This window comes from Fukomys damarensis, unplaced genomic scaffold (genome assembly GCF_012274545.1).
Source record: "Fukomys damarensis isolate Sample0158 unplaced genomic scaffold, DMR_v1.0_HiC HiC_scaffold_27, whole genome shotgun sequence".
NCBI lineage: Eukaryota > Metazoa > Chordata > Mammalia > Rodentia > Bathyergidae > Fukomys > Fukomys damarensis.
In genome coordinates, this window is record NW_022900939.1 from 21,345,669 (window position 1) to 21,360,099 (window position 14,431).

General features: G+C 47.3%; 1 protein-coding gene and 1 pseudogene across 1 annotated transcript; both read right to left on the reverse strand.

Annotated features, from left to right (window-relative positions):
• Window positions 1-5,185: 5,185 nt before the first annotated feature.
• Window positions 5,186-7,910, reverse strand: LOC104870271 (glutathione S-transferase P 1). The gene is made up of 7 exons (XM_033756731.1): window positions 7,815-7,910; window positions 7,538-7,573; window positions 7,173-7,279; window positions 6,981-7,068; window positions 6,533-6,636; window positions 5,639-5,746; window positions 5,186-5,450 (listed from the first exon to the last, which is right to left on the reverse strand). Coding segments are annotated over exons 1-7 (633 nt in total). The 5' UTR covers window positions 7,816-7,910; the 3' UTR covers window positions 5,186-5,261.
• Window positions 7,911-12,840: 4,930 nt separating this feature from the next.
• LOC104870483 lies at window positions 12,841-14,200 on the reverse strand (annotated as a pseudogene).
• Between the last annotated feature and the right edge of the window lie 231 nt (window positions 14,201-14,431).

A 14,431-nucleotide genomic window follows, 5' to 3' on the forward strand; every position in this document is an offset into this window, starting at 1 on the left:
GGAAGGAAGGAAGGAAGGAAGGAAGGAAGGAAGGAAGGAAGGAAGGAAGGAAGGAAGAAAGAGAATGTTGGAAATAGTCTCAGAGAAAATCAAGCTGGGCATGGTACACACTTGTAATCCTAGCACTCTGGAAGGCCGAAGCAGGAGGACTGAAAGTTTGAGCCCAGCTGGGGTAACTTAGCAACTTAGTGAGCCCTTTTCTCAAAATAAAAAATAGAAAAAGGAACTGAGGATGTAGCTCAGTGCAGAAATCTTAGGTTCAGTCTCTAGTACATCAAACAGAGCAAAACAAACAAAAAACACCAGAAATCAGTTTTAGAGTAAAAGTTAAATCCACACCTACTACATATTCTCCTTTTCCACCTACCTATTCTCCCCTTTATTCAACTTCTGGTCCCTGACCCTCTGGAAGATCTGTTGGATTTCTGAGCCCTGTCTTGAACCTCTCCTCTTCAAATCCAGTCCCATCTCTGCAGGAACTCCTTTTACTCCTAAAACTCTTCCAACTTCCTCAAAAACCCTTTTAAACACTGAACTGTCTACTTTAATTTCCTTTCTCTGCAAGTGCTCTGGCCTGGTCTGTAGGCTACCGTGTACAGAGCACTTACAAAAATACTTTTAGGAAAGAAACTTGGCAGAGGCTCCCACTGCTGCACCCTACAGCCCCCAACTTCCTGGGCTCTGTGATTGAACTGTCAGCTCCAGATCTGTGCGGGCTCCACAGGGGAACACTTCCATACAGTGTTTTCAGAAGCAAGACAAAGGAAACAATTTTGATTGGTCAGAGTGGCAAGCCCTTGGTTAGGAGCCAGTTTCTGATTGGTAGTTTCCAGTTTCATTTCACTGTTTACATTGGGCGTGGAAGGAATTTATTATACAGAAATATAAAGTGCCAGAGCCATCCCAGACTAATGGCTTCCCAGTTAGGATGCTATTAGCACTTCTCTAGGCTGTGTTATCTCTCTTAAAAAGACTGTAAGACACAGGACTGCTCTACATGACGACAAATCACTTATGAACCGGACCCATTAACAATCCATTGCTCCTCTTTCATGGGGGGAACCCCCTCCATTCTACATGGCTGCCTGGCAGCTATAAACACGGTTTCAAAGCCATGGAGTACCTCTTAGATACACCTATGAACAACCCACATTTACTTCTGAATTCCAGAAGATGAACTTTCCAGGACACATAATCTGTTTGGGTTTGTTTGTTTGTTTGTTTTTGTTTTTGAGACAGGTCTCACTATATAACCCAGGCTAGCCTTGAGCTCATTGTGTAGCCCAGACTGGCCTTAAACTCACAACAATACTCCTGCCTCAGCCTCCTGAGTGCTGGGATTACAGGTGTGGGCACCATGCCCAGCAGGACACATAATCTGGCTGTGCCATTATTTTGCCCACATGAAACATTAGAGACATATTTTTCTGCCCACTCTGAAATCATCCCAGTTTGCATAGCTCACGGCATTTACTACAGCTGGCACCCTGGAAAAAAGGAGAAATTGCCACTATTTACACTGAGTCTCTTAATGCTTTGGAGTTTGCCGTGGTGTTGGCACAATGTGGAAATCCCATAGATTCTTAACCTCTTGCTTGGCCCTCCTATTTCCAAAGGAAATGTTATTGCTTCCCTTTTTCCCAGTCTGAATGTATCTCCCAAATGCATGAAAACTTAATGTATAGGGAAGCACCCTTTTTCCACCCAGTTCACAAAACTGTCTTTATCTCTGACTGATATTATTATCAGATAAATCACCCTGGTCTGAAAAAGAGATACAAAAAAGTGCCAAACAACTGTCAGATGGATTATATGTTATGTCAAAGCGACTACCTGTGGCATCTTTTTATGATCTTTTGGCTTATACTTAGCTCTCATAGGACAGGGCAGATGCAGATGGAGAGTAGTTAAAGAGCTAAAAGGGGCCAGGTGGGATTGGACACATTTGTAATCTCAGTACTCTCTGAGACTGAAGCAGAAAGACCTCAAGTTCCAGCCTAGCCTGGGAAACTTAGTGAGATTTTGTCTCAAAATAAAAAATAAAAAGGCTGGGGATGGGATGTACTCAGTGGAAAGGCCCTGGGTTTCATCCCCAGTAACACACACACACACACACACACACACACACACACACACACACACATACACACACACACACACTCAATCACAGCTAAATTGCTTCTGCTCTGGCATCCACAAAATTTCTGACCAAACTTATTTCTCAAAGCTCTATTTATAAACGTCACCAAATTTCTGGAGGAAACTAACTTGCCTCAAGATGTCCTCCAGGGCTCACAATGCCCTTTGGGGTACCCAAAATAGCTTTGTCTCCAACTTCAGGCTCTTCCCACTGCCTGGTGCTTGTTCCTGTGTTTAGTGGATGGACTGAAGGCCATCAGACAGAAGGACTGGTGCCGAGACAGCAGTAAAGAGATTAACAATTGATACTATTCCTCATTTTGGCCTTCCTTTGTGGATTAAATCAGATGAAGGAACACATTTTATAGCAGAAATAAACCTCTTTCTTCCAAAGACTGTGGGATGCTCATCACAGTTTCAAACCCCATGCCTTCCGCAGCCCTCATGGAAAATGGAACATAAAGATTGAGACAGAAAAAGGACTTTAGAAAAAACAGCCAAAAAGCTGAACTTAGATGTCCAGAAGCATTACCCTTGGACCTTATAAAAATCCATAACACTCCAGACAGAAGGTACAGATTAACTTTATTTTTCAGTACTGAGGATTAAACCCTGGGCCTTTGGGCTGAGCTACATCCCCAGCCTTTTTCATTTTTCTTCTTTTGTTAGACACAATCTCACAAATCCCAAAGTTTCCCAGGCTGGGCTTGAGCTTGTGATCCTCTTGCCTCAGTCTCCCAGAGTACAAGGATTACCACACCACCACACAAGATTCTAACTAGTATTCTTTTTTTTTTAATTTTATTGGGAATTGAATTCAGGACCTTGTGTTTGCGAGGCAGACAGTAGCACCACTGAGCTAAATCCTAGCCCTCTAACTAGCATTCTTAAAACGTATTACCAATAGGCAAAAAAGGGGAGATCCTCTGCTAATTTGCCTCACCACCCCCTTTCAACCAGGAGATGGGTCCATCAAGGATCTTCAAAGAAACCACATTGTCTTACTTTCTCATTGCCGGAACAAAATACCTAACAACACAATTAATGAAAGAAGAGGTTTATTTTGGCTCACACTTTGTAGAGATTTCAGTCCGTAGTCAGCTGGCTCAAATTCAGGGAGTGTGGTAGAGGAGACACAGTCCAGGGATGGGCAGACAGCGAGGGATGGAGGGCGGAGGGAGATATATGCTTCTAGGCCATGGCCCAGCAACTCATCTCTTCTCACCAGGCCTCACCTTCCAACATCATATCCAGCCATAAACTCATCAGTGAATTAATCCACTGATGGGTGCCACACCTTCATGATCCAAGCACTTCCCCAAAGCCCCACCTGTGAGAGCATGGGAACATCTAGATATAAACCACAACACACACACACACACACACACACACACACACGCACGCACGCACGCACGGTCAAGTCGGAAGGGCTAGGACCAGATGAAGGGGAGCACCTCCATGCCCTAAGAATCAAAGAAACCCTTCCTGGACCCATATGAGCCACACCAAACTCCACCCAGATGAGCTCTCTCATCACCTGGGAGAGCATCCCTGTGGGTGACTTTGAAGGATTACCCCTTATTAGAAATGTGCTGAGGTTTTTCTCTCTTCTGTTCTTTCATTTCTATTCGAATCTGTTATTTTCTCTTTGCAGCTACTTGGCTACTAAACTGTTTCTTCTCTCCATAGTCAAAAAGTCAACTTTTTAACGTGTGAAACTTCTAGGGGAATTCTGAATGTGGAAAATGAGCAAGTTCTGGATGCACCATCCTAAAATATGCCAGTCTTGAGTTAAAGACACAAGGAAAACAGCAAATGGAAGATCGTTCTGCCCTTCTTTCTTCTTAAAAGCAAAGGATGAAATCTCCTTGTGGAAGAAGCTATTAGGGCTTCAAAGTGGCTTTTCATCAAAACTCGTGTTCAAGTTTAATTGCCAGCATAACAGAACTGAAAGGTAGTGGGGCCCTTAAGGGTGTTGGGTCACAGGGGCAGAACCCTCATGAATGGATTAATGCTTGTCTTGTGGGGGTGGGGGTGGGCTAGTTATCACGGGACGCCTTTCTCTTTGGCACACATGCCTCCTTTCACAGGAGCCTTTTTGCCCTGAAGTCACAGCAGAAGCAGTTTGCAATGCCATGCTCCTGCACCTCCAGGACCGTGGGCCAAAATAATCCTCTTTCCTTTATAAATTACCCAATCTCAGGTGTCCTGGTACAACAACCAAACACTGACGAAGACAGAAGGGAAATGTGTACCAACACGCCTTATTGAACTAATCCTCATCTTCTTAAGTCACTGCTCTGCCACAGGAACAGTAATGTGCTCTAGCTCAAGCCCCTTGGGTCTGTCCCTCTTCATAATTTTTTGCCCTCTGTTATAGATGTCAGGTATTAATTGCATTGTTGGGTCTTCATTTCCTTATGAGGATTCTTGTGCCATATCAAGGTTGTATTAAATTTGATTTTTTCCCTCTATTGGTGACTCTCAATGTAATAATCCCCAGGCCTAGCCAAAACAAAACAAAAAACTGAAAGGTGAGGCGAAACTTTGCGAATGCTGTGGTATCTCATTGGTTCTGTTTTCTCTGAAGAATCCTCACAAATACACCAGTGTAGTTTGTGCGCCCAAGATGAACCAAAAATTGGAACTCAACTGACCAGCACGGTGACCCTCACTGGCCCAGCCTGGGTTGGAGCAACTCAGCCCCCTGCTCCCACAAAGTCCCAGGACAAGGCTCCTCTCACCTATCAGCCCAGAGCCCCTTCAGCTTCTGCTGGTGGGTACCTGCTGGGACTAGTACAGATGTGTAAGGCTTTCCTCCCTCAGGAGCCTGGACTCCTCCCATCCCGAGCAGTGACCTGGAATGTTTCTCTTCTTCCTTCTCCACGCCTGCCCTTCCTGCTTCTGAAGTTCAGTAAACCCAGACTTCACCAAGGGCTCTAGGAAGACACCTTGTCCCTGGGTGCACACTCTGCCCCTCTCTCCCCAGCCCATCATGTCAGGGTCCCAGAGCCCCCTCCCCAGGAAATAGTGCTCACAGCCCAGCTTTGGTCTTAGAAAGTTTATTGGTCCTGGGGAAAGGGAGGTGAACAGCCTTCCCTCTTCCAAGGGCCCATGAGACTTCACTGTTTGCCATTCCCATTGATGGGCCGGTTCACATGGTCCGGGGAGGCCAGGAAGGCCTTGAGCTTGGGCCGGGCACTGAGGCGCGCCACATAGGCCGAGAGCAGGGGGAAAGCATCCAGGCAGCTGGGAGCCAGGACCTGGTGGTTCAGCAGCAAGTCCAGCAGGTTGTAGTCGGCGAAGGAGATCTGCAGGGCAGGGGGTGGAGGTTTTCGTCAGTGGGAGCAGGTCAGGGGTAGGGGAGGGCAGTGGGGGGCAGAGCAGCTGAGCCCATCCCCTAGGTCTGTTCTACTTTGCAATAAATAGGAATGTCTCCCATTTGTTTCCATCTATGAGGAGAGGGTGGCGTGGAAGGACCTGGAAGGGGCAGGCTTACCTGGTCACCCACGATGAAAGCCTTGCCCCCCTGGTTCTTGGACAGCAGAGTCTCAAAAGGTTTCAGATGCCCAGGCAGTGCCTTCACATAGTCATTCTTGCCCGCCTCCTGCAGGAAGGATGCCAAGGCTGTGCTTTATCCTCCTATCCTCCCAGCATGAGCCTCTGCCCTACACAATATGCCCCTTCTGTTGTCTGCCTTGGAGAACCAAGGAGCCCAGAACGCTTCTCTGCTTGCTCCCCATACCTACCCTGTTACCAAGCCCTGCTCCCCTGAATCTTTCCCACCCTATTCCACCTTTCCTTCCCCGTTAGGATCTCCAAACAGATTACCGCAAAAACTTCAGAGCTGGCACCTGAGGATCCTTCCAGGCCTCCTGCTTAGATACAGCCCTGATTAGTCTCCTCAGTGGCCCCCACTGCCCTCAGGGGAGTCCATGCCAGAAGGTTCACTACCTTGAGGGCCTGGCCTACTGCTCTGCCACCATCTCTTCCTACTCCGTTCCCATAGCCACACCCACACACCTGTGCACACACACTTTGCCCCGGCTAATTGGCCCCAGGTTGCCAGGTGAGCTACAGACCTGCATCTACTGCTTATCTGAAACAACCAACACCTCCTTCCAAAACTGGTACAGAGCCTCTCCTCCAGCAGCCACGGGAACCACATGTTGCTGGATGTCTGTGGCCCCAGCCCTCTGCTATCACTCCTGCTACTTAGCTGCTTCACACCCAGGCAGTGAGGATCATCTTGTCCCTCAGGAACCTGATCCCTGGCCCTAACACCCTAACCGAGGAAGGGGTCAGCTAGAGCCACGTGAGGGCTGGGGCTGAGGGTACAGGAGCCCCTTTCTTTGTTCGCCCTCCAGAGTCCCCGTCAGGTGCCCAGGCTCACGTAGTTGGTGTAGATGAGGGTAACGTATTTGCCGCGGAGGTCCTCCACGCCGTCGTTCACCATGTCCACCAGGGCTGCCTCCCGCTGATCCTTCCCATAGAGCCCTGGGGGCCAGGGGAGCAGACGGCATGACTAGCACCTGATCTGATCCACCCGACTCTCCAGGCATGTGGGTGTCTGAGGGCCACAGCCTGGGAGGAGTGGGAGGGGAGTGCACAGACGGGAGGGGGAGCCTAACCCACAGCAGGAACTCAGAGTTCCTGAGAGGCCTCCTGGCACAGGCCAAGGCAGAGAGGATTGGACCTGTACTGTGGGCAAGCAGGGCAAGCTGTGTGTCTCTGCTTCTCCTCTGGACTGGACGGAAATGGGTGAGACTGGGAGGGCAGATGCTCAGGGTCTTGGCTGATGCCCACCCTCTGCCTGAACTGCCCGAAGCCTCAGGACTCACCAAGGGAGCGGCCCAGGTGGCGCAGGATGGCGTTGGACTGATACAGGGTGAGGTCTCCATCCTGGAACTTGGGAAGCTGCCCATACAGCTGCAGGGGGTGGGGGTGGGGTTCAGCTCTGTGAGGGAGGAGAGCCTGGCTGCCCCCACCATAGTCACAGTCCCCTAAGGCCTGACCAGGGTGTAGTCACTCACACAAGAAGCCTTGAGCGGGCCCTGTGTCCAGGACTCTACGGTCACCACCTCCTCCTTCCAGCTCTGGCCCTGGTCAGTCAGCAGCATGCGCATGGCCTCACCACGCCCTGGGTGTGAGGGGCAGGACAGGGGTGTGGGGACAGTGTGTGGACACCCAGCCACACAGCAACCCAGGGAGGGAAGGGAAGATGGGAACAAAGACTCCTTATGACCAGGTGACCAGGACAGCAAAGAAGGAGGCCTGCGACTGTAGTCACAAGCAGGAGCATCAAGGCTGGGCTGCGGGTGGTCCCCCCACAGGTGGATGGGGGACCGTGGCCAGCAGCCCTGCCTTTGCCTCCCTCCCTCCAGGCACTGGCTCCTACCTCGAACTGGGAAGTAGACAATGGTGTAGGGAGGCACTAGAGGAAACAGAAGAAGGTTGTTAAGAGTCTGGAAAGCGGGATTTGGGGACAGTGCTTTGGGATCCCGTCCCTGACCTGGACGCTCTGGGTCCCCCGAGGGCCCCAACTCCACCCTGGGTTCCCAGATCCCAGTCCCGGCGCTGCAGGTAGCCTCTCCCTTGCTGGTATCTCCCGGGAGTCCGGGCACTGCCCGGGCCGCACACTGCGAGCCCTCAGAGGACAGGCGGCGTGGACTCACTGCTTGCTGCGTAGCCGGCGGCCTGGATGCTGCAACGTGTAGCGTGGACCTCGGTTGGCGGCGGAACTCGGGTGCAAGCCTGGAGGCCGCGAGACCTTATAAAGCGTATCCCACCCCGCTCCGCCCCCAATGCTGAGTCATTACGCGGGCCACCTCCTCCTGCCGCTCCCTTCGCCCGCACCTCAATCTTCAGAGTTTGGGGGACCCGCCTTTCCAGGTCGGTCTTCTCCAGTGCACGGGTCCATAAAGGGAGCGGCGAGGGTCCCAAAGAGGCAGAAACTCCAGATTGGAGTTCGGAAGTCATAAGAGCTCTTCTGGATTCTTCCTCTTTGACACCCCTGCACCCTCCTCATCCCACCCCGAGAGTGACTGGCGGCCGGGAAACGTGGGGAAAACAACAACAAATCGCCATCGATAAATACTTGTGTCCTTACTGACAGGTGGCCTGCGTCCTTGCAGACGCTGAGGGAGAAGCTGCTAGGAGCTGTGTCACCGCGGCTGCCACTTTACACCCAAGCGACCCTGCGGGGTGAGGGGCATTCCCAAGCTCAGAGAGTCCCTCAGAGAGCTGGGCGGAGGCTGCCGTCCACCTCTGCCACTGCTGGGGGACCATAGAGGGGCAAGTTGGGGCCTCTGACCCAGCCACAGGTGCCACAGCACAGGCAAGCACCGTGAAGGGGGCAGCGGTGAAGTTCTGCCCTGGGAGGGTTGGGCCATGCTGCCATCCTCCTTGTGCCTCAGACAGGTTCTGGCTTGCGGGTCTGTGTCTCCCTCATCCCCCTACTCACCAGCAGCCTCCCTCCTCTTCCTGGTGCCCTCCTATCCTAACCGCACTGATCTCTGTTTCTCTTTTTCTTCCAAAAGAGCTTCATTTGCTCATTTGCCCTGCATTTTAAAAGCAGCCTGAAATTTTCCACCCCAATCTTCAATGTCCCATAAACAAAAAGCTACAAAAGGCAATCAAAAATGAAGCAGAGAAACTGTTGCAGTTTCAATATTTAAAAAAACCGGGAACCTGTCCCTTCTGTTACTTTGTCTCCTTGCAGGAAATTCTGTAGCCCTTTCAAAAATAACACCCACTTCCCGAACACACACTGTCCTACACAATCACGCAACTCTTTTCACAAACTCATTTTATGCACAAACACACACGAACGCAAAAGTATTCAGACTTTTATGGGTTTATGTGCCCTTCTCTCACACACACAAGATGGGGAGAAATCTCACCAGGCAGCACAAAGACTTCCTGCTCAGGCCCTCAGGGTCTGCTAGGAGCAGTCAGACCCCACCCCCGGACTGCCCTCTGGCTGTGGCTTCTTGTCCTGCAGGTCCTTCCAGGCCCTTTTTAGGGTCTTTTCTGTGTAAGTTGGGGCCTGACTCTGAACTATTAAAGTAGGAGGTGGAGTGGCCATAGGTGCCCCCTTCCCCTGCCACCATGCCTGCTGCTGTCCTAGCTAAGGTCTCTTTCATCTCTCCCACTCTGACTAAAATTAACTCAGCCTCCCTGTTTGCTCTGGGATGTGCAGGAACAAACATATCCCAGCTCTACCTGTGTCCCTGTGCTCAGTGGACCATGAGATATTTCCATGCTCTCCCCCTTCCCTCCCCCAGAGCGCTGTCCTGCCCCCTTCTGCCTGCATGTGAGAGACTGCAGGTACGTCAGTGTGCCTCTCAGCCCCTGGTCCATTGCATCGCTGGTCTGGGCAGGGACCCCTCTTAATCACTTGCATTCATTTCTGAATTCCTTCAGTCCCACATGTCACTCTGGCCACTCTGCTGATGTCTGGGAAGCCTACATCCCAGGTGTGCAAACACTCAATTTGCATAGCAGGACCAAGTGACCCTCCGGAAGCTCTGCACCCTCCTGGCCATATTCTCAGCTGGGCCAGGCCTCTGGCCCCATTTCTCATTACTAAGGGTTTGGACCATCTCTTCCTGCACTTACTGGATTTTGTTTTCCTCTCCTGGAGGAAGTGACCTTGGCAGTTTTCTTTGGAGTTGCCGCTTACTTTCTGTTGGTTTGCAGAATATCTTCATTTATTCTAGATATTAATCTCTTACTGGCTTTAGACATTACAAACACCTTTTTCTCTTCTGTTAACTACCTCTTAACTTTGGTCAAGGTATCTTTCATTTTTAAAAAATCTGTAATTTTAGCATAATCAAATGAATCGAGGTTCTCTTAGTTTTTGTTTGTTTGTTTGTTTGTGCCTTCTAGAAGGTGGGGGTTGGTACGTAAGTGTTAGCTTCTGAACCTTTAAGTCTTTCTTTAGCCCTGGATCTCCACATCTTCCCAGAACGCCTTTATTTCACATCTGCAGTGTGACTCTATCCAGAAGCCCTCCTGAGTGTGCCTTTAGGTAAGAATCCAGTTTTGTTTTTCTCCATATCTTCTCCAACCCCATGATCTGGTTTGTTGGGTGTCACATTCCCACTTACACCTGGCTCTGCCTGCTGGTCTCTGTCCCTACCATCCATAGTCAACTTCTCAGTTCTCGTGCTAAGGCCACAACTTTTTATTGTTCTGGCTTTCTAACTCTAGGAAGGAAAGGCACACCCTCCAGGCTCTTTCTTCTTTTCTTTTCTTTCTTTCTCATTTTTCTTTAAATTTTTTAGTTGTTTGTGATCTTTATCCATCTATAAAAATGTTGGAGTAAATTTATTGAAAAAGATTTTGTGTGTGGTACTAGGAAATGAACCCAGGTCCTGCACCCTGAGCTACATCCTGCTCTTATTTTATTTTTAATTGTGCACCAGGTTCTTATTAAGGAGCTAAATTATCCAGGCTGTGCTCTACTTGTCCTTTTGCTGCTTCCTGAATTTCACCTAAATGCAATCATGTAGTCAGCACTCTGGTATCTCATTCAACATGTTCTTATGAACTTTTTTAAAAAATTGAAGTATGATTTATGTTTAGTAAAATTTTACTCTTTTTCATGCAGGAGGGACTATGTAGTTGACAAAAACTGTTATTACAGTCAAGATAGAGCGCATTTCCTTCCACCTAGTAACTCCCCCTGCACCCATGTGATCAGCCCCTCCACCTCATCTAGCCCCTGGCCACCCCTTGGCTGTTTTGTCTCACAGGAGTTCTATCCTTTTCAGAGTGTCATGGAAATGGAATCACACTCATGCGTTGTGCAGTGTTTGGGACTCTCACTTCCTCTCACCTCCTGCCTCTGAGATTCATTCAGGCTTTTGGGGTGTTGCTGATTCTGTGCATTTTATTGCTGGGTCATGCTACCTCAACTGAATATCTCAGGCCCATTGTACATAAAGCCACCTGCAATTGTTATATGCAGAATTTGTAAACATAAGCTCTTACTGTCTTGGACAAATGCCTAGGAGGATGCTGAGTCACTCGGTAAGCGAGTCATATGTTTAAATTTAGTGTGTGTGTGTGTGTGTGTGTGTGTGTGTGTGTATGTGTAACTTTCTAACATGATGCCAGAGTGGTCTCACCACTTTACATTTTTTTAAAATATAAAACTATTTATTGACCACTGCTCACCATTATTTATAATCAAGTAAACAATATACAGTACAATATATTACAAAGTTTTTTTCCTGGCTTCTGCTGAAATAGTAACCCAAATACTGAAGAGACTGAGCTTATATGTAAGGAACAAGCTGGGGTCAAGAAAAACATGCAGGTTAAAAAAAAAAAAACAAAAAAAAAACATGCAGGGCAGTAATTTAGATTACAAGTTTGTTCACTCATTTGTTCTAGCAGGTCCTAAATTGTGAACACCTCTAGCCACTCAGTAGGTTTCCATGAGCCAAGTCTTAGACATCCATGAATCCTGACTTTTGAGTGCAGATTTCAGCTTGTTGTAAGGGAATGGGTCATGAGGAATCTTTAATGTTCCCTTGATAAGTCTTTCTTAGCTAATTCAAACAAACCAGGTTTTGACTAGTTGCCTTATTTGGGTGGGGAAGTTGTTGGTAGGGATATAATTTTTATTTTCAGGAATTTTGCAAGCAAACAGCTGCATTTTTGTGACTAAAGACAGATATGGATTCTGAGATGGCTGTTTTGAAAATACCCACTTTAAACTGTCCAATTGACCACAGAATCATATTTAACTTGAAAGGTTAAGACTTCAGGAAAACTTTCAACTTAACTGCAAGTGATTTATTTCTTAGGTTGCTCAGAATGATGGCATCTCAAACATGAGCTTATCACCTATGGTTTTTGTTTTGGTGAATGTTTAAAAACAAAACAAAAAACATTTACATAAGTATTTTATTTATACACACACAAACAAAAAACTCAGAAGCATGTGAGCTAAAAATGAGTTCTGTTTGAGTTTGACTATGGATAATTTCCCTAATATTTAGGAAAGCAGGAAATATATCAGGCTATCAATTGCTCTTTTCTGATAAAGGAAGCAACTGCAGAAAGCTATTTGTTCAAAGTAACCAGTGCTATTGATGCAAAACAAACAAAACCCAACAACTTCCCCAAACACTTGCAAAACCGACATATTAAACTTGATGTTCATTAGAATGCGTTTTTTTCCACACTAGTTGAAAGGGGTCTCGCGTGCCCCCTTAGGATGTCCTCTTCCCAATCAGTTCACTCACACACCGAGAGGTCCGGCAGGAGAGAGAGAGAGAGAGAGAGAGAGAGAGAGAGAGAGAGTAAGTAGAAGCAGAAGGAGAAAGAAGAACAAAGAAAGGAAGGTCCTTTTATCAGTTTGGGGTGGGCTATTGCTTACTTATGAGGAGTGAGCTACTTTTAACCTATCACAGGCCAGATTGCTTTTTGGGCCCAGTCCTGCAGACACAGGTTTCAACTTTCCTGGACCACTGTGGCCTTGCCGGGGAGGGAAACCAGAAATAAGGGCATGAGGTCATTTTAGGAGCCAAGATGTACCAGGAGAATGCAGCCTGTGAGGCGGCGTCACAGCATACTTTAACATGATCAATTCCCTAACACTAGTAAGTAAAAAAGCATGACCCATATTTTATATGTGTGTGTGTGTGTGTGCGTGTGTGTATATATATATATAAATGATGTAAGTTATTGAGCTTCATCTTCTGGACAAGAGTGTCAAGTTAGTCATTCTGTCTTCATAAAAAGCAATTGCAATTTGAGGACAGTTCATATTTGCCTCTTTTGCCAACACCAAGTCAGCCTCCTCTGAGTCTTTCCATTCATGAGAAACATCCGTTCTCCACGATCTCCACAACTGTCTGTGGTACTGACTATTCGTTCAGGATCGAGACCTCTAGCAAATCCCCTAGGTTTGTCAGTAGCAGCTCTTTTCTTCTTTGATTTACTGTCATCAGATTCACCATCAGATACAGATTTTCTTTTTGTACCATCTTTTTCTTCACCGGCTTTTTGAGAATCAAGAAACACTTCCATTAATTCTGGACAATCTAAATTTTCTTCAGGTTCCCCTGTATCGTCGGCATCTGTAAATCCCCTCCACTTCAGAAACTCCTCCACCTTCCCAGTCACTACAAGACAGTCCAGTACTTTTTCTACCACAAATTCTCCAGGCTCTGCTTCCTCGACTTTTAAACTTTTTCCATTTTGTTTCTTCCCGTTTTACCGGAGGCCTTTCCCCCGCCCCCCGGACTTGAAGAGCTACTGCTCAGCGCCTGGGATCTCGGCCCGCACGCCTGTAGCTGCGCTCACATCCCTCCACTCTGCATTTCTACTAACAGTGTGTAAAATTCCAGGTGCTCTTCATCCTCATCTGCATTTCTGTCATCATTTCTTTCTCGCCATTGCCAGCAGTTTGGAGGGTTTTGTGACCATGGTTTTAACTCATTTCCCTAACAATTAATGATTTCGTGTATCTTTTCATGTGTTTATTTGCAATCAACATATCCTCTTTGCCAAAGATTCAGGTCACATATTTTGTCTGTTTTTAACTGGATTCTTTGTTTTCTTCTGTAGTTCTGAGAATTTTTCTTATATTCTGGATAGAAATCCTCTATCTGATATGAATTTTGCAAATATTTCTCCCAGTCTATGGCTTGTATTTTCATTTTCTTAATAAATTTTTTTTTTGAGAGAGGGTCTCATTTTATAGTTCAGGCTGGCCTTGAACTAGTGGCGGTCCTCCTGCCTTAGCCTCCTAAGTGCTGATATACAGGCATGTGCCACTATGCCTGGCTTTTAATAGATTTTTTCAAAAAGTACAAAAACTCTGATTACTGCTATGGCTTGGATATGGCTTAAGTGTGTCTTCCAAGGGTTCATGTGTTGGGAGGTAGTAGAACCTGTAAGAGTGGAGACTGGTAGAAAGTGATCAGGTCACTGGGGTTCTTGGGAAGAATTGATGTAGTTCCAGTGGGAACCCATTAGCTCTTGCATGAGAAGATTGTTTTTAAAAAAATCCAACCTTGAGCTGAGCGTAGTAGCACATGCCTGTAATTCCAACACTTAGAAGCCTGAGGCAGGAGGATTGCTGTGAGTTTGAGGCCAGCCTGGACTACATAGTGAGACCTGGTCTCAAAAAATTAACAAATAGGGCCAGAGATTTGGCTTAGCGGTTCCGCCACCTGCCTCGTAAGCACAAGGGCCCCGAGTTCGATCCCTGATAGAAAAAAAAAAAAAAAAAAAAAAAAAAAAAAAAAAAAAAAAAAAAAACCCCACC

What these genes read in the sequence shown, in the direction of transcription:
- LOC104870271 (XM_033756731.1), bottom strand. An exon ending in TGTCTACTTCCCAGTTCGAG is followed by an intron (nt 7,280 to 7,537) that starts GTAGGAGCCAGT and finishes CCTCACACCCAG; the next exon opens with GGCGTGGTGAGGCCATGCGC. An exon ending in CCCTCATCTACACCAACTAC is followed by an intron (nt 5,747 to 6,532) that starts GTGAGCCTGGGC and finishes TCCTTCCTGCAG; the next exon opens with GAGGCGGGCAAGAATGACTA.